This window comes from Calonectris borealis, chromosome 3 (assembly GCF_964195595.1).
Source record: "Calonectris borealis chromosome 3, bCalBor7.hap1.2, whole genome shotgun sequence".
In the NCBI taxonomy this organism is placed as follows: domain Eukaryota; kingdom Metazoa; phylum Chordata; class Aves; order Procellariiformes; family Procellariidae; genus Calonectris; species Calonectris borealis.
This window is the reverse complement of record NC_134314.1, coordinates 16,203,036-16,226,604: the sequence shown is the minus strand read 5'-3', so window position 1 is coordinate 16,226,604 and position 23,569 is coordinate 16,203,036. Positions and strand designations below refer to the sequence as shown.

Below are 23,569 nucleotides of genomic sequence, written 5' to 3'. Positions count from 1 at the left end.
GGAAGCATTCAGAGACCTTCAACAACCCCTCCGAAAGCCCTACGACACAGCTGCCTCCCAGCTGCACAACCCTCCCGCTGGCACCTCATGTCCCACTAAAAGATCTAGGTCCTTCCCTGGACAGAAATGGACTGAATGTACATTTTAAAGTAAGATAGAAGCATGAAGATCAATGGAAATGTATGCTGTGATTTTTTGGGCAACTCAGAGGAACATGAAGTACTGTCCCTGTAAATGCAGAGGTAAGCTATTCTGTGCAGCAGGCATGAAAATGAGAGAAGTGCTTTCGCAACTTCCACTTGCAAACCAAGTTGCACCAGCTCTTTCTGCTACAGAAATAAGGAAGAAAAGCTAAAAGTTTCTTACTGCTTCATGCTGCAATAAGGCCCTTCAGTCAAGATTCACTTTATTTCTACTGAAGTCAGCGGAACTGTCTTACTTTAATATTTAAGGCTTTTCAAAAAGTGGTGCTTTAACTGTGCCAGTAATACAATGTCTGAAGTAGCTATTTAACAAAGCTATGTTCATGTGTTCCTCTTCTCTCCTGCTTTTTTCTTCTTGGGGTTTCTTTCTTGCTATAGCTCCATCTCAGCTTGATTCCCAGACAAAATTTCGTTCTCTCAAAACTGATCTTGTATTATTTCCATAATTTGTCATTAACTGATCTTAATATGACATGTATGACCATGGTCATATGTCTTCTTCAGAGTTGCAATGTCTTAGCCAGCCAGCACATTTACAGCTTTTTAAAGTCATCTTATCTACACAGCCCAGGCTGCCATGTCATTTTTTCCTACAATCGTTTTTTTTTCTTCATTGCATGTGGACAGGTCTGCCGTATTAACAACGCATGCTGCTCTTCTCATCAGATCATGCAGTAAAAGACCTTGTCAAACATTCAGATTGAAAAGACCACAAACTTTTGAAGATTGGGGACTTTTTTTTAGGAAAGTCAAGCTTATAATAATTTTCGGAATTCTTCCCTTTACATTACAACAGTTCAGCCATTCTTTTTTCCCCTAGATGCACATACATCTGGGGGGAACACCTCCCCACCTCCTCCCGGTGGGGAGGACACCAGGAGGTTTTCCTTGAACTTAGTGCCTTCTTTAGATTGCTCTCTGAAGGTTTTTCTTTTTTTAGTCTACTCAATGGTAGAAAACAATAGTCAAGCCTACTTCACGGATAAATAACAGCACAATACCAACTTCACAAAAGCAGAGAAATTCTAAATAACTACTATTAATAACCATTTAGAAAGAGGTTCTGGAGATCTGTTGCCTGGAATGATACTATCTTAGCATTTTCTGTGAAAGTACTACATTTACCACACAGTTTGTTAAGTTATAGCTTTATTATAAGCATTTAACTTCCATATGCTTCAAAGAGAATTTTTGAGTAAGCAACACTACACAGTGAAATTCAATGGAAGTACCCAACGTAAGTGAAAAATGCTGTCAGTAAATTAGCAATTGTTTAATAGAAATGTTATTTAAGAGCACTTCAAAAACTTGACTGGGGAGCAAAAGAGGGTCTGGCCTGGCACCGTCTCCTAAGAAGACACACATCACTGCACAAACCGCTGCGGTTTTAGAACACCAACATCGACAGAGCGCCTGGGTGGCCATATGAAGTTGCAGCTTTACATTCGTAGTATTTATTTTCCATAATTTCTTGGAATGCAGTTCATATTTTAACACAGAAGTCTTTCCAATCTTTAAGTTTCAGCTGTGTGATGTCATTTCACCTCTTTAAGAAGATACGGCCTTCAGCCAATTAAGCCATTTCATTAAAAAGGTTATGTAAATGAGAACATTAATACAAGCTCTCCCCTCTTATACATTCCTTCCCTAACATGACAGTCTCCCATTAGCAATAATGCACCTAAGAGATTTATAAATAAAATCTGTGCACTCTATCCCTCCTACATCGCCTACCTCCAGGTCTCAGCATCTCAAAATATCTGGCTTATACAAACAAATCGTAACAGATACTGCACACATTAACTACACAGAATGTATAAAAGTTACTTTAAAAGGCAAGTTTTAAAAAATAAAGTTAACAAATTTGCAACTTATGCCTAAACATATTATAATCTATTAAAATCATTTAAATAAGATTCTGTTAAAAGTAAAATGAGAAAAAGCCTAGAAATTGTAGTAAATGAATCTGACTTCTAGAATACATAATGAAGTAGTTATTTGATACATCTTTAAACAAAGCTTGAAGGACTTGCACAAATAACAAATTTGAAAATTCTGAAATTGTAAAATACGTTGGTAATTGCTTTGTTTTAATTCACTGAAGAAAAACGATCAAAAGTAGTTCTTTGGGAGGGGTTCTGAGACAGAATTTAGTTAACAGATCGTACTTTTCATTAAGACTGACCAATTTTGATAACTTTCATATAAAGTAATTATATGGCTGAGAAATCGGAAGCTCAAGCCTATGCTATAGTTAAGTGAAATGTGATATCCACAGCAGTTAAGATGGATGCCTCAAGCACTTACTCCACCTGAGTCTTCTCATAACAAACTTCGAAAGCAGGTTAACATTATCATTTACTTCCAAAACTGTGTGTTGCAGGCATCTAACAATGAGTAAATCAATTATAGCAACCCACAGTAATTTTCAGGGCTGCAGATTAACCAGTCAAGCAGCATTTGTTTGCATACAGCAGCGATCTATTCAAGGTCTGAGGATGAAGTTCCAGGACAGTCTAAACCAGTCTCCCCATCCCCTAAACAAAAATCCCCACCCCTCCTTTGACTTAGCAGCAATGTCTTTCTCATCCTGAGCAAGCCAGTTTAGGGAGCTAAACTGGACAGGTCTTTTGCAGTTTTCATTTTTGGCCATTTAGCTCCTTAAACCTGCTCACTGCAGAGTTGGATAAGTAAAATAATCAGTGGAAAGGCAGCAGAAAGAATACAGCAACCAAGACAGATCAGTTAAATGCACAGGGAATTACTCCTGAGAAAACGTAATTTCATTCAAACTTGAAAAACTGAGGGGGGGGGGGGGGGTGTGTGACCAAAAACCAAACCCAAACAAACAAAAAACCCACCAAACTCAAAACCTAGAAAGAACTTGTTTCTTTTATTCTATCAATACAACTTCAATGACAAGATGTATCGAGTCTTCAGAACTAATTGTTTCTCGTCATACTAATCAGTCTGTTTTAAGCACAGAAAATGTTTTTCATAACTCTAAGAGAAATATGCTACACATACTATCAATAGCTTTTAGTTTATCCATAGAAAATGTTTTGCATTTCGCTGAGTTATGGTTCACATCCAAGTGGACAGATAGATGCCTCAAGAACAAAATACTGCCTACGTATTTTAGAGAGTCATCCAGTAAGTTCATCCTTCATTTCCTGACAAACAAAAACAAACGAACAAAAAAAGGCAAAATGTCAAAATAGTGAGTATTTATATAATTAAATATAAAACTATTCAAACATGAATATAGTACCTTCTTTTGCTTAGGAAATGGAGCAGAAAATTTAGAGAGAGTGAAAAAGAGAAAGGTAATTTTTAAGTCATATTTACATATTGCACAAGGGTCACATTCAGCTGTAAATTAACATGCACACTGTATTAATAAGTATATATTTTGGGAAAAGATTAATCACAAACTATTGTCATTTAAATAATTCTATTTTAAATTGACCCATCCTCCACTGACAAACAGTAACATCACTTCACCTCTTCAAACAATTTTTCTTTCTCATTCTATTTAAGACAATGGTCATGACCCCTCTCATGAAAGTGTTGTTTGGATTTATATTAAGTAGTTTGAAAGAATGTTTATCCTGGGTTTCATGTATCTGTGCTATCAACTTGAAAATCTCTTCCTTCCCTACCTCTCAGAAAAAAACACCGTGCAAAATCCAAACGACACTTTTTCTCCTCAACTTCTTATCCCATTCTGCAGATAAGCCTTTGTGATTCCCTTACCTAAATCTTGGCTGGAGTACTGCCATACAATTTTATGGACATGAAGACTGCTGGAGCTTAGTCCTGCTGTACAAAACACTGCAGTATTCCTCCGCAGCCAGACTAGCCCTCTCAATACGTTTGCCTTTGGCTCCTGTGGTTGATTTAGACTTTGAAGACTGATCTTAGCACTCCTTGAGAAACACTGTGTTCATGAACTTTACCTTACGGTATCAAGCCATCAGTGAAATCTCCCACCTGAAGATCCTGGTCCATAACTACATTCCTCCTGGGCAAAGAGGCTTTCTACAATAGAGGTGAGTTTTATCATCTCTATCTAGAAGCCTGAGCTTTTGAGGGACTGGTCCAAAACTAGTGAATGAAATTCCACACAAATTAAGAATCACAGAAAAGCTCAACAACTTCTCCAGTGCAAGGTGCATTTCCTAGTCAGACACTGCTTATTTGCTACAAGATTTGTCTCCATATAACATAGTTGAGGAAGCCAGCATAACAGCTTATGGAAAAGCGAATATAATTCCCCAAACTCGAAAGACAAAGAGAGCTTGCAGGAGCTCTGAGGGCAGCCAGCCCCACAAGTCCGAGACAGACTTAGGTCGAGCTCATTGTTAAAATGCATTTCATAACACTGACATGTATTCCTTCAACAACATTCAAAGTTTGTTGCAGAAAGTTTCTCCTACATACAATAAAGAGGTTAGCAGTTACCACAATTACTTGTAAATTAAGCAGTTAGGAAATACTATGATTTATCTCAAAATTTTAAAATATAGTTGTTCTTTAAAGATGGCCTCTGGGTGTACAGAGAGAAGGGGGAGAAAAAGAGGTAATAGCTGGTTATTATTTGGCAGTTTGGGTTTAAATTGCTTTTCAAAGAGTAGCCTAATAAAGGTAGTGCAGCTCTCAATAAGACGAGCAAACTATATATAAAATTGAAGTAATTTTCACTAAATGCTTGGCAAAATGAGATGAACAGGACAAAACATCTGTCAGCCAATATCACCTGATTAAACTTATTGAAAAGCTCAGAGGAAAGAAAAGACAGGTAATGTACGTATTTCCTCACTAAAAACATTGAAAAATGTTTTTTATTATTATTTCCAGTGTTACATATTCATATTTGTCAAAGTGGATGAGTAACTCAGAAAATAAACAATTACTTAAATAATCATAGGGGATATGAAAAGTAACACATTTTTGTAACTACTCAAGTCATGCACAAGAAACAAATCTCTGGTCAAAATTCACTTTCAATAATATAAAAAATATAATATAAAGAAATATTAACTTCCAAGTACACATATATACATGCGTAACACAACACACTGTAGCTCAAGGATGTCAAAGAAAAGCTGACAGTACCACAGAAAACGTTCAATGTCTTTAAAATACAACCCTTTAAGAAAAATAATAAAATATCAATAATAATATAATATCAATCTGTTCATATCTAAAGATGTGATAAATCAGTAATTTTAATTCTGTGATTTTCATCACAGTGGCACAGTTGCAAATACTCCAGTCACATTCTAATTCAAATTTCACCCGAATATTCTAGTAACAGAACAAAACATCTGGAGTCTGAAAAAAAATAAAGTAAAATCATCACTGGGCCCAGGACGTCTGCCCTTTCCTCTTCCTCCAATTATTTCTCCATAAGGCACACAAAACTCACTCCAAAAATACAGTGAAATACCTGAGAAAGAAGGGGTGGTATTCCACGGAAGTAAGTTGAATGTATTACTAAATTACTGAATGTATTACTAAATTTCACATAAGGTAAACTGTTTGGCTTCAAAGCAGTAATGACTAAGCTCACAGAACTACATGCTAACAGAACACACGTCCAAACATTAAGTCTAAGATGTCAGGAATCCATTTAAACAAAACATATTTTTATTAGGAAATAGACTTCATTTGTTAGTCTCAACTGAAATGGCTCCATGTTGTTCTAAGATGAGAAGAAAGATTAAAATGAAGTGGGTACAACAAGTATCTTACATATCAAACTGATGACCAAAAAAGAAAATTACACAGTCACTGGCGACAATCACCAAATCCACAGTCCTCTGGACTAAAAGAACCTCGTCCCTAATTCAGGGCCCATAAGTAGACCTACCCACTTAACTGCATCTATTAAATGTTTTAAGCTACACATGCATGTAAGTGCTTGTAAAACTGCACCCTAATAATATTTCTGAAAAACACCCTCCCCCCCCCCAAAAGTGCCTTTCAAAAGACTTCCAAGAATCCATCTATCTAGGATCCATTTCACTTTCATGAATAATAAAAAAAAAATATACTAGTCTAGCTATCTAATCTGTTTATCTTGGGGAAAGGAATTTATAATAAAAGAGCGATACGAGAGAACATACAAACACCCAAAGAAACTCCCCACTGTGACAAAGAAATTCTTTTCACTTTTTTTGTGAATAAATAATAAATTCACGTTTTGGGAACATCTGCACAGTATAACACTACAGATTTTGGATTTGCTGTATTGGATTTTTCACATTAATGTTGTCAAAAAAAGAACTTTTATGAAAATAACTAATACCATCCCCTGGGATACATACTTCTCTGTAGGAAAATTTCCTTTAGCATGTCTGACCAAGAGATCTGGTATCTACAGAAAGAGATCCCATCACAGTTCCTACATTCTAATAGTGAAAAAATATTTTTGTACCACCCTCAATCCGTTTTGTTACCAAAACAGGGCTCTGAATTGCTTAATATCAGGCTACAAATAGGAAACAAAATGAACATAAAACTGACTGTGGTGACACTGAAAGTGTCTATTCCCTCCATAAAGCATATTTGACATAGCTTTATAAGATTTTCAGACAAAGAATCAAGAATACCAATTCCAGTTGCAACTCCAGTAAACTATTGGCCTATTCCTTCACGTGAACCTTGTGAAGTTCAACAGGGCCAAGTGCAAGGTCCTGCACCTGGGTCGAGGCAACCCCCAGTATCAATACAGGCTGGGGGATGAAGGGATTGAGAGCAGCCCTGCCAAGAAGGACTTGGGGGTACTGGTGGGTGAAAAGCCGGACATGAGCCAGCAATGTGCGCTCACAACCCAGAAGGCCAACTGTGTCCTGGGCTGCACAAGAAGCGTGGCCAGCAGGTCGAGGGAGGTGATTCTGCCTCTCGACTCTGCTCTGGTGAGACCCCACCTGGAGTCCTGCGTCCAGCTCTGGAGCCCTCAGCATGAGAAAGACATGGACCTGTTGGAGCAGGTCCAGAGGAGGCCACGAAAATGATCAGGGGGATGGAACACCTCTCCTGTGAAGAAAGGCTGAGAGAGTTGGGGCTGTTCATCCTGGAGGACAGAAGGCTCCACGAAGACCTTATCGCAGCCTTTCAGTACTTAAAGGGGCCTTATAAGAAAGACTGAGAGAGACTTTTTACCAGCGCCTGCAGTGACAAGACAAGGGGTAACATTTTTAAATGGGAAAAGAGTACATTTAGATTGGACGTAAGAAGAAATTTTTTACCATGAGGGTGGTGAGACACTGGAACAGGTTGCCCAGGGAGGCTGGGCATGCCCCATCCCTGGAAGTGTTCAAGGTCAGGTTGGACGGGGCTTTGAGCAACCCGATCTAGTGGACAATGTCCCTGCCCATGGCAGGAGCGTTGGACTAGATGACCTTTGAAGGTCCCTTCCAAGCCAAACACTTCCATGATTCTGAAAGACTTCCGTCATCAGTACTGAAAAAGACAGTCTACATCAATAATCAGCTATTTTCTTAATAATTTGTAAATTGTATCCATCATTAAAAATACTTTTTTTGTTTTATCAAGTGTAAAATTAAACTTTTATTTTCTGTGGAACCTTCAGAATAGTTTTATGTGTGATAAACATACCCACCTCTCCATTAACAACCTAGAAGTAACCCCTTTTCTTCTTTAAACTTAAACAATCTTGACTCAATATAACACTACTGATGTAGCTGATGTTGTTGCCCTGATGTGAGAATATGAAATCAGAAAACATTGCATAAATGTAAGGTCAAACTAGTATTTGTATAATTTAATCCAGTCAGGTATCAAAGCAGGCTGCACTGATACCAGTCTGCTTTGTGCCAGTGTAACATAACGTACGTATTAGAGATGGAGCAGTAGTAACAAGGCACTAAGAACAACTTCCAACTGAACTGGCAACTAAGACCTCAAATTAGTCATTTTGGCATTTCGTATGTTGATGGATTCCACTATTTTCAGCAGAAAATATGAGCCAGCTTGTTTACACACACAATTCTGATTTTTTCCTAAAACAGAGGGGAAGAAACAACAGATTAAAAAAAATAGGTTTAAGTTACCTGAATTCAAACGCAGACAAGTACTAATAGGAATTGGCCTTTTACAAGTTTCTTTTAAAAAAAAAAACCTTTCCAGTTTCTACAATTTTCTCTGTACATAAGGCTAGTAAGACAGTGTGCTATTACCCCATTACTTTCTTCCATAGGTCTGAATGTGATAGCAGAACTTATTTCACTCTTTTGTTCTAATTCTCTTTTCTTCTAAGTTTATATTAGCAGATTCTAGCTGAATTGAAGTTCTCTGCAATTTTGAAAGTACCTACAGTATTTGTAGAGCAGTACTCGGAGCTTTGTTCTTGTCCTCACGCTCCCTTCAAAGTTTCATTACCGACATTGTGGTAGGACACACAGGTGATGGCCTGCATTCCAAAAAAGTAAGCTGCATATTTTAATTAACAAACACACCATTCATTTGAAACCTAGTCCTTTGAGGAAAGGAGATACACTGTGGATTTTTCAGTTTGTTTTGGACAGGTTTAAGATTATGGGTTGTTGTTTTTTTTTTTAAAATGTCATAGTGGTAGTTACCATTGTGTTCTGCAAATCTGCCAGGATCAACTGGGAAAATGATTCAGGTTAGTTTTAATCCAGATTAGGTTACTCAAGTCAATTCACAACACACCAGCACAAACATTTGTGTCACCATCAAGGTGGTGCACCATGGAAGCAGGTGGAGCTTTAACTGATAGTGAAAGTATTTGTGGAACTCTGTTAGCCATTTGTTTTTAAATGGATCCATATAACTAAGGGAGAAAGATACAGGTTAAAAAGCTTCTGAGATCACTCAGGGTCAGTTTCCCATACTGAGAATGCATGTCTGTCCTCTGCTGTGCCCACCTTTTTAAAGGTATCTTCCTTCCTTCACAACATTATAGACTACCTGAAAATAGCTAGGCTAGTCTTAATTACTGCTGTATTCACTTCCACTTCACTTTCTGGTTGCAGACCAGAGTTGTCTCACCCAAGGACCATGCTCGCCTATTTAGTAAGCTCATGTCTGCAAAATCTCATCTGTTTCTGCTTCTAGAAGTCATTCAGAAACAGATACTGCATCCTACAGCATTTTAAGGTTTCCCTAATCCCCTGAATACTCATGGATCTTAAACGGATGACGACAGAGCTTATCTGAAAAGACAGAAAGACATTCTAAAGGTCTTTGTCTACGGCTGATAGAGATCTTCACAAAGGAACCCACATCCTCAGGAACTTTGGTCTCAATCTGACAATTAAGTACCTTGTATCTTCAGAATTGTAGGGCTATTTCACAGTCTTTTCAAGATAAAGCTATTACAAGGAAAGACTCCTAGGTACTGTAAAACTTAAACCAGGTATAAAAATTTTCTTCCAATAGATAATAGCTTTACAAGGTAGTGGTATTATCTTCATACATTTGGGCAATGACATGTTGCCTTAATCACCATGTCATTTAACAGAAGACATGCATGCCCACCTTTAATGAGACAGCTGAATTTACAATTCTGTCAGAATTTGTTTACATACTGATATTAAAAATATCAGCTGAGATTATAGTAGCTAAAAGAAATTTTAAAATGGAAGAATATTTTTGAGTTTATTTAGCTTGTGTTTTTTCCACCATGATCAGTTTCCCCTTTCTGTGCAAATTTGTCTTTGGAATACAAAGAATAAAAAAACATGATTGTGAAACATGCCAAAAATATGGCAAGAAATTCAGGGCTAAGTGAATATCCCAAGTTACTTGGGAAAACAAAGCAAAACAGAAAATAAATTTCAAGTTCATCATGGTTCCAGAAGTGGAAAACAGTTTTCCCATAGATAATATCTTGATTTTTCCTAAAATTTCCTTAAGCTTTGGCAACAAGCGATTCTGATAGGCAAATACTATCTCGCTTTTCTATTAGACCTGAGCAGATCAATTCCCACAAGAACTATCTGAATCAGTTGCTTCCTCAAGGAATCAAATTTTTTAGATTTGAAGAAAAAACTCCTGTGCATAAAGATCACTAGGGTCAGAAGAGGTGTATGCACTTGGCTAAATGTTGTGGCAGAGAAGAAAATTTAGATACGTGTCTTGTAAGAGTATTGCGGCACACATCCTATATGTATATACACGAGTACAGAGCACAGACCCATGAGCTAACTAGAAACAGGACAGCCACACCAGCGTGGCACTACCTTACAGCAAGCAGAGACTATTGCTAGCTGTCTACTAAAGCAGCATTTAAATCTGGGGAAACAAAGTCCTTCCATCAACAAAAAACAGTTTGTCAGCTTCACTGTACATCATTTAGGTTAAGAGCATGACCCTAATGTTTCAGGCCATTCCAGACAAAGTTGCGTCCCTAAATGACTCTGGTTTATAGTTGTTCCTTACTACCCTTCATAGGAAATCTGCATACAACTAGCTGTACACACCTCACTGTCCAACGGAGTTCAAACACACAAAAAATTGGTTATGGAATAGGGCTACATCCATTTACTCACAAACCAGCATTTTCAGAAAGTGAACACAGGAATAAGACCAGATAATTGGAGTTGCATTATTTTAGATGAAAAGACCTCTTGCTTCTACTTTACTACCTCTTGCTCTATTGAAAGAATGGTAGTAGTGAATTTCACCACAGTATTTCTTAGCCTGTTCTGTCACACTGTGTCTAATCTAGTAATTAAGTCAAAACCAGCAGAATAATCAGCAATTTACGCTTAAAATGAACCTATACAATGCTCAGAGTGAATGATGGTTTCCACATCTGTAGCAGCAAGTGAAACAAGAGCAGCATGTGAGTCCCTATGTGAGACCTCCATGGCCCATGCTGCAACCATGGCATGCTTTTGGACAACTGTGGGCTAGAACTTAATGCTAGCGACAGGGCCGTGCTAGCTAGAGCATGGCAGGACCCTGACACTGTCTGGTTTACTGTTATAGATACAGACTTACAGACTATAGTGATATTTTACTTTCACAACTATTTCGTGTGCAAACACAAAGAAAAAAAAGTTATGATCCTCTCTCAATCTGTACATACTTTCAGCATCAGTGAGCCTACGATATTATAGCATCAAGCACGTTTGTTTCTTTCCCCCCCTCCTCCTTTCCATTTTAGAGGACAGCTAACCCAACAGTGATAAGATTTCATACATTAGAAAATAAATCAAGACATGATGGCTGTAAAAACAATACCAATTCCGCAATTCAGAAAATTACTCGGTGTATAAAACCAAGAACAATTCCCATGAGCCAAGAAAGGAGTCCAATCACATGGTAGCCTCTTCTGATATTTATGCTCTAGAAACTAAAAAGTTTTGCCTTGGAATAAAATGTGTATAAGACTTTTCTTCAATCCTGCTTCCTACATATTACAAAAACTCAAAACAGCTTACACGTAATGCCATTCCTCTCCCCCCTCAGATTCAGCATCCATTTGGTGTAACATGTTGATAAACAGAAATAACTTCCTTGTACGTTGCTTCGTTTTGATTTAATAAAGAAGTACTTGGACTGCAACTACACTGAAACTTCACCAATTTACATCTAAGTCTGAAAGACACACTGTGCATCTTTCCTCATAAATTTAGACAATGTGATTTCAAAAAATCAATACTGTATTACCAAACACACTTTCAGCAATATAGTCTAACCAAAACATACCATACTGTATAGAAAACTTAAAATAAACTCTACGATTTGGCTCAACATTGTCTCCGGCTTTCTGATTCAGTCAAGTAAGTCCTGCAATAGAGTCATATAAAATAAAACTAGGAGTTATTTAATAATGAACACTGTCATACTTTACAGAATTTGTTTCAAAGTTACATTTTCCATTTTTAATACGCTAAATTTTGGCAAAAATGTTTTGACAGGTAGAGAGGGGACAGTTGGGACTTCTGGCACTTGAGAAACACTGCAGGGCACACGTGGGAAAGAATACTGATAGTTCTTCTAAAAAAATGAAAAGCACTGAAATAGTTTATTTTGACACTTAAATTGCCTTTCTTCAGAGGCAGCCAACCATTAAAATAGATGAAGTGATTCACACCTCATAGTGCTACTGTTTCAAGCTTCTACACGTACGAACATTCATCATCATACGTCCGTATTTAGAGGTTTTCTTCATAATCTTAACAGTTAGAAATTATTTTCAAAACAGAGAACTAGCTGGGTATCTACAATTAAAAGGATTTGACAGCATAGTATTTTTCAGGAGATGCAGCTTCTATTAGTATATTTATTATTTCTTATATATTTATCTTCTAATTCAAGCTTAAAATATTCCCAAAATAGCACAAACACTATGTGCACATACAACAGTGTTTCTGCTGCCTTATTTGCTGCTACATTCAGGTTTTGCCACCAGAATTTTGACAACCGGAGTTCTGCTGCTCCCCACCCTCACTGGCGTAAACGCCACCATTTCCAGAGCCAAGACAAGCCCTTCAATTCTGGGGAGATGAACAGTGGGGAATCCCATAGGGATGGAGATTAAGGAAAATAAATAAAAAATAAAATAAAAACGAAGCACATTTCATATAACTGAAGTAACTTATTCATAGTAATACTGAAGAGTGAGCTTGACAGCAATTAAAAAACCAGGGCTTTACAAACCTTTACAATTTAGTAATAGGGATACTTTTTTAAACACAGTTAATTTTAGCTTTCCCTATCAGATCTATAGCTTAGTTCAGGTGCTTATAATACCAGCATGGATGCAACTCTTAAGTTTAACAAAATTACTAACTACTTTGTACTCACTGAGAAAAAATTAAACATAGAATAATGTTTAAATTAATAGCAGTAGCTGCAATACAATAATAAACTGTCAGCACCTCCTTGCCACATGAGTAATTCAAGTAGTTGTTTTCAGTCACTCTTCATATGGAAGAATAAAAAAAAAAGGGAGGGGGGGTACTTTACAATCCAGGCTTATACACCCTGAAGAGGTCATTAAATTGATTAGGCCAAGAAATAAAAACTACGGCTTAATGCCTAAGTGGGCTGACTTTTACTGTTGGAGGAAGAGGTCCTGAAATGTTCACTAACGGAAACAGATCGTGCATGCATACAGCTGGCATTAGAAAGGTATTCATTATTCACTAAACCAACAGCTTCCAACATGGTATTATTTCCTCCTCTTCTCCATTTCCTTGCACTATTAGAGGGAACAATTCTATTCCTAAGGCAAGAGACTTCATGGTTGTTCTATCACAAAAGTTTAAAAATTCCACCAAAAAAGCATTCAAGCATGGTTATAAAATTGTGTAAGAAGGGGCAGAAACAATATTAAGTAACCCATAACATCTTATATCTATTTATTACAGCTTGTTCCAAATGACTTTAGCTGCACACGTTAGAAGTCTACCACAACATACACTTCCTTGTATTCCAGATGGTGCTAAAAGCCATTTACAAATAAAAACCTGTGTCCTATACATGCAACAAATGACAAGGCTTGTTTCCCTAATCTTGCACTCAACATAATCAGCGCTAAACTGAAAATGGAGACCAGAACAAACCAGTTTCAGAAACCACAGGGAAAACCAGTTTAAAACTAGTTTCCGTATGAAATAGAACATTTTCATGGGATAGGCAAGCCAAAAGATTGGTATACCCCTCGACCAAAACCTCTGCTATTATAGCTTTTAGAGCATAATCTTTTTGAAGACATGTACATACACACTACAGTGAATTTATCAATGCAGCACTCTTTATTTTGAACAAAAGAAAAATACAGAGGGTCAATCAAGTTGTACAGTAGCAACAAACACAAGTAGACTGTTTTCCAAATTCACAGCTCATTCAATAAAAAGTAATTTCCAAGGAACACCCAAAAGTATTTCTCTATATCTATATCATACTAAAATAAATCTACGCTGTTGAGAGACCAATGTTTGATATTTAATCACAACTAAGCTACAGACTTTGGGCAACTACCTATAACAGCAGTGACAGACATGGCCAAAGAACAATGATGCATTACAGCCTTTAAATAGTAATCAAGATTTTAGTTAAACTTTAAATACCATTCAGAAGAAAGTGTGGAAGTTCAGCATTTTTTCCTTTTAGTTATTTATTTATTTGGCAATAGTAACAATCAACATTATTTGAGATTTTAAAAAAAAGAATAAAAAGAATATTTGGTAAAGATCAGCTTTTATTCTTTCATTGTGGTTCAAACCTTCTTTTATGTCTGTATGTGACCTCCTCTTCATTTCCTCCTGAAGAAAAGTATAAAAAAATTCCTATGTTTGGATGAGTCACTCAAACTTTATCCTGCTTTATGCAGGATCCTGTTATTCTGCACTTTAAATACAGACTAATAAAATCAGTACCCATGATTTAGAATAGCCAAGAGGCAATAAAGCAACCACTCAGTTATCTGAATTCTCAAGGTTCAGAATTAAACACTTTGACATAAAGTTTCCTTGTGATCACTTTTTTTATATCACAGAATTTCATTCTAAATATTAAATTCTTCTCCAGTACAGGTTTAAAAAAAAAAAAAGCTTCATCATTTCCATTTCATATAGCTGGAAACGAAGAAAGATTTGGCTGATGACATGCAGTGCCAGCACTAGATTAGGGTTCAGACCCTCCTACACGCCATCCTTTTTATTTATCCTTCTGCCTGTACCGTCTGAACAACACCATCATACTAACAAAAATGAACAATGATATGACTAAGGCATTAAAGTAGCAATGCTGCACACTAACATCAAAACCCAGTAGTCTCCATCTGGGCTCACAGAAAACACAAAGTATGTGATTGGTGACTGTTTGCAAAAGATTTGACTTAGGTAAGTCACTCTGCATCAAATTAACAAAAGACAGGGATAATGAAAAACCACTTGTATGTGGCACCCAGACTGTTTTTCTTCTCATGTCTATCACCTTCCAGATCCTACAACAACTGAAGCAGAGATTGAACAGGAGGGATGTTTCACAAGCCGATGAAGAGATTTGCGTCCATCTCTTCATGGGAAACAAAACAACTAAACTGCATGATATTTCATAGAAGGAAAAAAAGTCCCCTCTCTCAATAGCTGTAACCGTAGGAGATGAACACAGAAAAAAAGAAAAAGTTAAGTCCACACTGCATAAGCAGCTGTTACTGATTGAGACTATCCAACCTAGTGAAATTTGGACAAAATTCACAGAATCACAATCTTCCAAATATAGAGCCTCTGCACATTAGGAGGTGACCAAATTGTTTTAAGCATACGGTCTTAAAACTTTGTTAGCAGGTAATTAATATAATGTTCCAAAATAAGGATGCAAGTGATGCTTCACCTCCACTAAAGAAGCTTAAATGTCGCTGGCTGTGAAGATGTGCTGCTGTTGGCAATACGGGGAGTGCTTTGACGTTTCACTACTGTAGCAGCAAAAGCTTCATGCACAGTAGGTATGGCTTCGGAACTGAGCACTACATTCAACGTTCTGTTTACATAGCGAAAGACTCATTAAAATAAGTTTATTACTAGTAAAGGCTGCCAATATAAACATAGTATTCTTGTTTTAACCAATGGGATGTACCAAGAAAAAAGTATTTTAAATAAATTTGTTACCAGAAATATTTGATGCTTTTCAGTGTAACAGTTTAGGACAACCTTGGACACAATATAGCATCATCCTCCCCCCCAAAAAATATCCCATCCTTAGGGGTTATAAAAACATGTTGGGTTTTTTTTTTTTAATATATATTCTTTCATTATGTAAAACTCTACTATCAAGTTTCAATCACTTTCACCCTTAAAATCCAAGGTCAGTTCCTCTGTGGCAGTGATACAATTCCAGTCATATTTTGTGGATCAAACAAGAAATCATCAATTGATAGCTGCAGAGATTAGTTACTGTGGTAGCATTTTTTTTTCTTTTTAAATTAGGCAGCTTTTGTTATGGATTGCATTACTAGACAAATAGCCAAATGCTTTGGCATTGCTCTGCCATTAGTTGAAAACTGAAAATGTATTTAAAAAAACAGCTTTTAATCAGCATCTTCACACATTCCCCAACTGACACTGAGGCTACTAATATTTGGAAAAGGGAAGAGTTCCTGAATTTTTATTCCATCACATATAAAGCAGAAGAGAACTGTGCTAATTTGATAGTGTGGCTGTCTTTTTTTTTTTTTCTCCCCTTAAATTGTTTCAGAGACCGAACAATTAAAGGATATTAATGACCCACTCTGCAATCTGATCAATACAGGTGAAATATTTGGAGTTAACATTCCTCTTGTGAACGCACACACAAAATCTGCATGCATCTCATGTGAGGCAGTAAAAGTACTGAAGCTGAGCAAACTGGTTTTTTTCCTTTCTTAAACTAAAAGTGAAATGCTTTAATCCTAGTGTGGAAAAAAACAGTATGTAAGAACATGTAAAACTGTCAGAAAACAGAATTGTCCTTTTCCAGTTAACTATATTGCTATATATAAAGCCATCACACAGGAACAATGAACAAAAGACAATTCTGTTTCTTTAAAGCTCATCTTTTTCAACTCTGAAGTAGATGTTCTGAAATTAGAGATCAAAAATAGAAAATTTATAGAAGGAGTCAGAAGCTAAGAGAGAAATAACAGCACAAGAACTATAACAAACCAGAAAAAAATTATTTCTTCAAGAACAGAGAGTCATTTGGCCTTTCGACTACTTACTGGGCAATGAATTTCAGATCAGATCCTGCTAACTGCTACAATTTCAGCTCTTCCCTGTGCTTGCTGTCTCAAATTAACACAACAGATTGTCCTTACTGATTCAAAATTATGTGGCGATAAATTTAGGAAAATGAGACAACTTTCATATGAAATATGCACATTTCATATTAAATATGCTCATAAGGCCAAAATCCTGCAAAGGGATACGTGTGTGTCAGCCATGATGACCTGGAGATCCTGTATTAACAGAGCTCAGCCTAGTAATCTGCTAAATTAACACTCTTGGTATAAAATTGCTATCTATCCAGCTGATGACATTACTATAGACAGATGCACCTATTGAAAGGATCAGAGTCACAGCTGTATCTGCAACCCACTTTTTATTAGGAGTAAAATTCTAGGTTCTCAAGAGCAAGGACCACCTTAGATGAACATCAAACTAGTATAAATATACAGTTTACCTGTCAGCTTTATTTTAACAAAGAAATAAATAGCAAATTAGTTTGGGTTTGGGTTTTGTTTGGTTTTTTTTAAAGTTTTAAGGCATGTATATTCCAAGACATTTAAGCACTCTCCTGCTAATCATCTCTCCATTTCTTAGTCCACCATGAACATGTTCCCAGCGTAGCCCAGCACCATGCTCATAATTTCACTGCTGCACTGCCTCATTAACAGTTTTAAGAACTCCTTCTTTCAAAGGCTGACACGACCATACCAGAACAGGCAGAAGATACTCAACATTTTACATCTATAGTGTAATGTCAAGGTTTAAGCTTAACACTAAAATCCTAATGCTTGCACTGAACAAGACCAAGGGCAGACACCAGTTCCTTTCTCTAGGCAATTGCATTCGACTGCAGCTCCAGCAAAAGGACCAGGCAGACAGCTGCAGGGAGGAAGATGATAAGATTTATCAGAGCTGTTCGTCACCACCATAAAACTCTAAAGTTGAGTTCAGCATGTGCTGAAGTGATACAATTACACATGGCAAGGAAGTGGAGGTCTGGATTAGTTTTACCCAGCCTACGTTGACCTATCTGCTCTAGTTTTAGAACACATTAAGTGCTCAGCTAACACTTACCAACGTACCCTTAAGTAATGTGTATTTAATACTATATAAAATAACTCAGTTAATACTGTAGATAGAGCATATACGCAAAAGCATAAATACACAATGTATTTGAGAACCATTAAGCTCTTCTTAAATGTAGCTGTCAACGAGGAACTATTCGGTAGGAATGTATTTATAGAAGGGTTTCTTATAGATCACCCAAGGTCAAATACCATTAAGCGCTATCATCAATGTGTACATGCAGTACACATAAAAATGTCACTTCATTAAATTAGTGGATGACACAAACTGGCAGGAGAGCAAATAATAATACAGCAGTTTTACGAAGTGATCTGCACAATCTGAATGTAATACACAAAACCGGTTTTCATAACCACTAATGCAATGTTACACGACCAAAAAGAGTAAGAGACCGTATCATAGAAAGCTGTGACAATAAAAGTTATTTATCTTAGCATAGGCAACCTAACACGGGCTTTCAACACGATACAATGAGAAAAAGAGCACTCAGTGGATGTCTAAAGGAGGTTGCAAAAACCACTTCCCTTTGTAGATGTCTTTGCTGAAACCTATCATGGAACAGTGTATACAGTTCTAGCGTTCCCATTTTCATCTCTTTATCAGACCAAAACCAGAAGAAACCCACCAACTGCAGGCTATGCATTTGAACCATGCTAACGAATAGAAAGTCCCCTATGATAATTTTTTTTTTCTAATTTAGCAGAAAAAGGGTGGTAATAACCATGCCACACATTTCAATTTGCATTTTTTTAAATCTTGCCTTCATAACTACCAGGACAAACTAAATGGCGAGTTCTCCATCTCTTAATGCCTCTGAATTGAGACTGTATGTCTTCTTCAAAGATATATTTTAATCAAACACAAATGATTATGCTCAACACAGGCATAAACAGACAAGTATTAAGGCATACAATATAGCAAAAATCACATTAAAAAAATCTAACAGTCTCTCTTGAGCCCCAAAGGGGGATGGGAGGAAAATAATCAATGAATGTATTTGGCTTCATAGATTCTCCTGCCGAAGAAATAGATGGATGTGATCAGCCATCCTGTGGTCAGGAAGGTACACAAAGAAAGTCTCTTCATTTAGAGCCACTGAATAAATTATCTCTTGATAGGCAGTGGAATTGATATCTAGAGAAAGACAGCTTATTACCTCAGCTTTTCACATCTTTCAAATTTGCACCATGTGTTGTAGATTAACAGTTACTTTTTCGCTTTTTATGGCTTCCCAAAACTAAAGCATGCACACAAAATGCAGAATAGCAGCTGTTTATGACTCTTTACAGTGTAAGGAAATGAATTCCATTTTGAATTCCATTCCACATTTTTAGTTTTGGTTATGTTATTTTTGGAGGATGAAACAGTGGCATTCCAGCTAGTCGTTTTAAGATGTTTTCCCTGACTCTTAGTTTCTGTTGCTGTATTTCTACTTTTAACTGAAAACACATTTCCACTTATGATAATTTACACTGAAAGTGAGCTGTTTAGTAAACAAGCAAATTTTGCAATTTGAATATGACGTTTTCATACTCAGACTGCCTAGCAGAATACCAATACAAAACTAATGTCAAATAGCATAAAGCAACAATACCAAAGCCCAAAAGAAAAAGCTTTCACAGGAAATCCGTTGCAAATTTCCTAAATAAGAATAATAAATAATTAAATAAACCTGAAGTAGCTTATGATTTCATACATAGACATGTAGAATGCACAAGCTAGGAAATTTGATTGATTAGCATTGTATTTTACTTGCTGCTAATTTTTTAAACAATACTTACAGAGAGAGTGCAGAGAGCAAAGTGATGACCTTTACCATAAAAAAATATGCACTTACAATCCAGCTAACAGTCTGCCATGGTTTGCTAATTTGTCCAACGTATTACATGAAGTGGTCTACATTGTAAGCGTACAAAACAAACAAAAAAAAAGAATCAAGTGCTACGCAGCCCAGTCTCAATTTTGCAATTAGAATTTCTCTTCAGAAACATAAACAGTTTTTAGTGTATCTAATCTATGTCCAAGGCAGGGGAGGCGAGAGAATAAAAGAAACACGCTGTTGAGTATAAAAGCAGAGAGTGTGAAAAAGTCTACTGGGGTTAAGTATTAACCTGATGCATTTTTCAGAACGACTGTACTATTTTTAACTGCTCTTTTTTGGCCACAGGTCAAAGTTTTCCTAGCAAAATACCAAAGTGAAAATGGTGGGAGCAAAGCCCAGAGGCAGCTCTCTTTGCTTTGGCCTAGGCGAAAACTTATCTGAATCCAGTTAGATATGTAGCACTGTTTCCCACTACCCTTCATTGACTACTATGGGTGTCATTATGGCTCTGAACATCTATGAGAGGAGTAATGCAGTACTTAAAGCCTCGAGAACATTTTTCAGATGTTATAGGAAATTCCTATATTCTCCACACAGCACAGGCATACATTCTGTTCAGTCAGTTCCTGTATTTTTGGCCAAACAGAACTGAGTCATTTGAAAGCAGAAAAAAAAAAAAAGACCCAGTGTAAGTGCCTTAAGCAACTCTTGGAAGCACTGGGATTTTTCTCCCCCCTTTTCTGTTCCTCATAACTGGGACACACTGGAAATCTTGGAACAGACTGGAAATACAAGGTTTGAAGACCTTTAAGTTCAGTTAAGAAATAATAATAATCAACTCCCCCCTCACTGACTTTCCAGAGTTTGCATGTTTTAAATGGAGAAATATAACTCCCTTCCCACTCCTTCCTGAGGGCATGCATTTCTTACTAAGGGAAATTATATTTCATACACTTACACAGAAAAATGCTATTTGAAATAGGAGACAGACGAATTAATTTGCCCCAATGGAAAATAAAGGTGACCCCACGGGACCCCCCAGTTACACTTCTCCCTTAGGCGTGTCCTTTTCCTGAATTATTTCCACATCGCACGGCAAACCTCAACTTTAGCAGAGGACGGTTTTACAGGGGGGTGAGAGGACGGGCACTGGGTGCCTGGCAGCGCACACAAAGGCAGGTACTTCGGGAACGGACACGCTACGATTACGAGGCGCGAAAGTCAGCGGTGTAAACGATGCTGGGAGAGAAAAAAAGGCGCCTTCCTCCCCAGGTCAGATCTTTCCAGAGACGTTTCTCACTTTCCCCAAAATAAGCTGTACCTAAAGGGAGAGCGCTCGCTCTCGGCTCACGGCGCAGTCCCCCCACTACCGCCCCAAAACAGCGCCCGGGGAGCGAGGGCCCGCTCCCCGCCACCTCCCCACCCGGCGGGGCCTCCCCTCAGGTGGCCGGGCGCCCCTCATCCCCCTCGCCGCCGGCCCGGCCGGGGGCGTGGAGAGGCGCCGCGCCCCTACCCCCGGGGAAGGAGCCTTCGTCCTCCCCCAGGAAAGCTCCTCCAGGACGCGGGAGCCCTCTCCTTCCTTCCTTCCTTCCTTCCTTCCCCCTCCCGCCCGAGGCGAGGGCAGCGCTCCCTTTGTTACCCCGCCAAGCGCTTCCCCCCGCGGCGCGGCCCGGCCCGGCCGCCCCCCTCACCAGCAGGCTCTCCACGTTGACCGGGGAGCGCGGGTCGCGGATCATGGACTCCAGCTTCCTCTGGCGGCCCTCGAGCATCCCCGCCGCCGACTCCAGCGCCTCCGCCGTGAGGGGAGCCGCCGACATCTTCACCGCCGGCTGCTGGCTCATCCTCCGGCCCGCCTAGCGGCGGCGGGAGACCGTCCCCCGCTGCCAGGGAGGAGGGGATTGCGCGGGGTCGCCCGGCGGGCCGGCTCGGGGCCTAGCGCGGCGGAGAGGCCGGGGGAAGGGCGGGGGCCGCGGCGGGCTGGGCCTGGGCAGCGAGGCGGGAGCAAAGGGCAGCGCGCCGCCGTTGGCCGCCTCGCGGCCGCCCGGGCATGAAGGGCGCGGGGAAGCGGCCGCTGCTCCGCCCGGGCGCGGGGAGAGGGAGGGGAGAGGTGGGAGGGAGGGAGCGCTTCCCGCCGTGCCCCCGCCTCTCCCCCTGCTCGGGGCGTCCCTCAGCGGGCGCCGGCTCACTGCCCGCTCCCCGCCGCCGGCCGGGCCATCGCACCGGCCGAGCGCCCGCTCGGAGGGCGGAGGGAGGCGGGGAGGGAAAGGGAAAGCAGCAGCCGCGGAGTCGGACTCGGACTGCGGCTTCCTCTCCTCCGCCTCGTCTGCTGCTCGGGCGGGAGCTGCGATCCCCGCCGGCCTTGCCTCGCCTCGCCGCTCCCCCTCCGGGCCACCCCCGCCGCTCACTCCATGGTGCGGCCGCCGCCCGCCCGCGGCGCCCTGCTGCTGCCGCTGCGCCCGCCCCCCGCCCGGCTCGGCTCGGCCCGGCCCGGCCCGGCCCGGCCTTCTCCTCCCCCGGCCCCGCGCCGCGGAGGCGGCCTCCCTTACCCACAAGGCCCCGCTGCGAGCGGCGGCGCATAGCTCAGCGCTCACTCACCGCCTAACTATAACCCTGAGCTCAGCGCCCCGCGGCCGGCAGGGGAGGCCCGGGACCGGGGCCGGGGCCGCCCGCCGTGCTCAGCCCGCCGCCCGGCCGCAGCAGCAAGGTGACCTCCCGCTTCGCCGGCCCCCGGGGCAGCTGCTGCGGACAAGGCCTGGGCACAGCAGCCGGAGAGAGAAAGGGCTGTGTGGTGGCCGGGTGAATTTTGGCTGAGATCTCATCCTGCCCGTGTAGCATAAAGCACACCAAAAAAAATAGTGAACATTTGAGGAAGTGGGTGAGCAGCGTTTCAGGTAGAGGAACAGTGCTCAGGGCACATACGAGAGGGAGGATGGAGAGCTAGAAGGTGAGGAGCTGTGCCAGGGAAGATGCAGACCTCCCTCATTCACCCTGAGGAAGACGGACTTGACGCGCCGTGCCGGACGCGGTTACTGCTCGGCGGGCGTTTCGAGGGGCAGGGTGCTGTTTATCAGACCCAGGCAAGAGCAGGCTGTAGCGGGGAGAGTGCTGTTGGTGGCTGGAGTTGTGGCTGCGGGGACGGAGGAGGCGAGTTGGACGGCAAGGATGCTCCATGGGACGACGTGGTGAGGTTGTGGCTGAACTGTGGTTCCAGCAGCCTGGAGATGTGGCCAGCATCGCTGGGCAACGGAGACCATAGAAATGCCATCTGCAGAGGTGGAGGGACCTCAGGGAGGAAAGGTTAACATTTTATTGTGTTGACTTCCAGCTGATAGCTGGATGTCAGTGAGCTGATGTCAGAAAAATGGGCCAATATTTTAACTTGAAAGGAAGAGGAGAGAGAGTCAAAGAGAAGTAAATACATGAGTCACTTGCATGGTTTTGAGTGAGATCACTCTCTGTGATATTCTGAGTCAGGGCCCTGGCGCTGAACAACCCCCAACTCGAGGGAAGGTCAGGTCTGAATATCAACCCAAACCCCATAACTGGATTCTATTTTACAGTCCACTGAATCAAAATCCCCCAACCTGACAGAAACACACATGTGAACGTACTGAAAAGTCAAATTGGGCGTTGTAACTCACGCTTCTTTCAGTGAACCACATTGAGTTTGGGAGTTTTCTGTAGGAATTGGTGAAAATCTGTTTGGGAGAGGCACTGTTTATTTATATTGTAGGACTACTTCA

The 23,569-nt window shown here is 40.1% G+C and overlaps 1 protein-coding gene across 2 annotated transcripts in view; it reads right to left on the bottom strand.

Annotated features, from left to right (window-relative positions):
- The window catches only part of ROCK2 (Rho associated coiled-coil containing protein kinase 2), a 106,834-nt gene extending 85,057 nt beyond the window's left edge, over nt 1–21,777 (bottom strand). For both annotated transcript variants that reach the window (XM_075145049.1, XM_075145048.1), the window contains exon 1: nt 21,518–21,777. In XM_075145049.1, the coding sequence (XP_075001150.1) occupies nt 21,518–21,667 (150 nt within the window). In that variant the 5' untranslated portion in view covers nt 21,668–21,777. The remainder of the gene's footprint in view (nt 1–21,517) is intronic.
- Nucleotides 21,778–23,569: the final 1,792 nt, after the last annotated feature.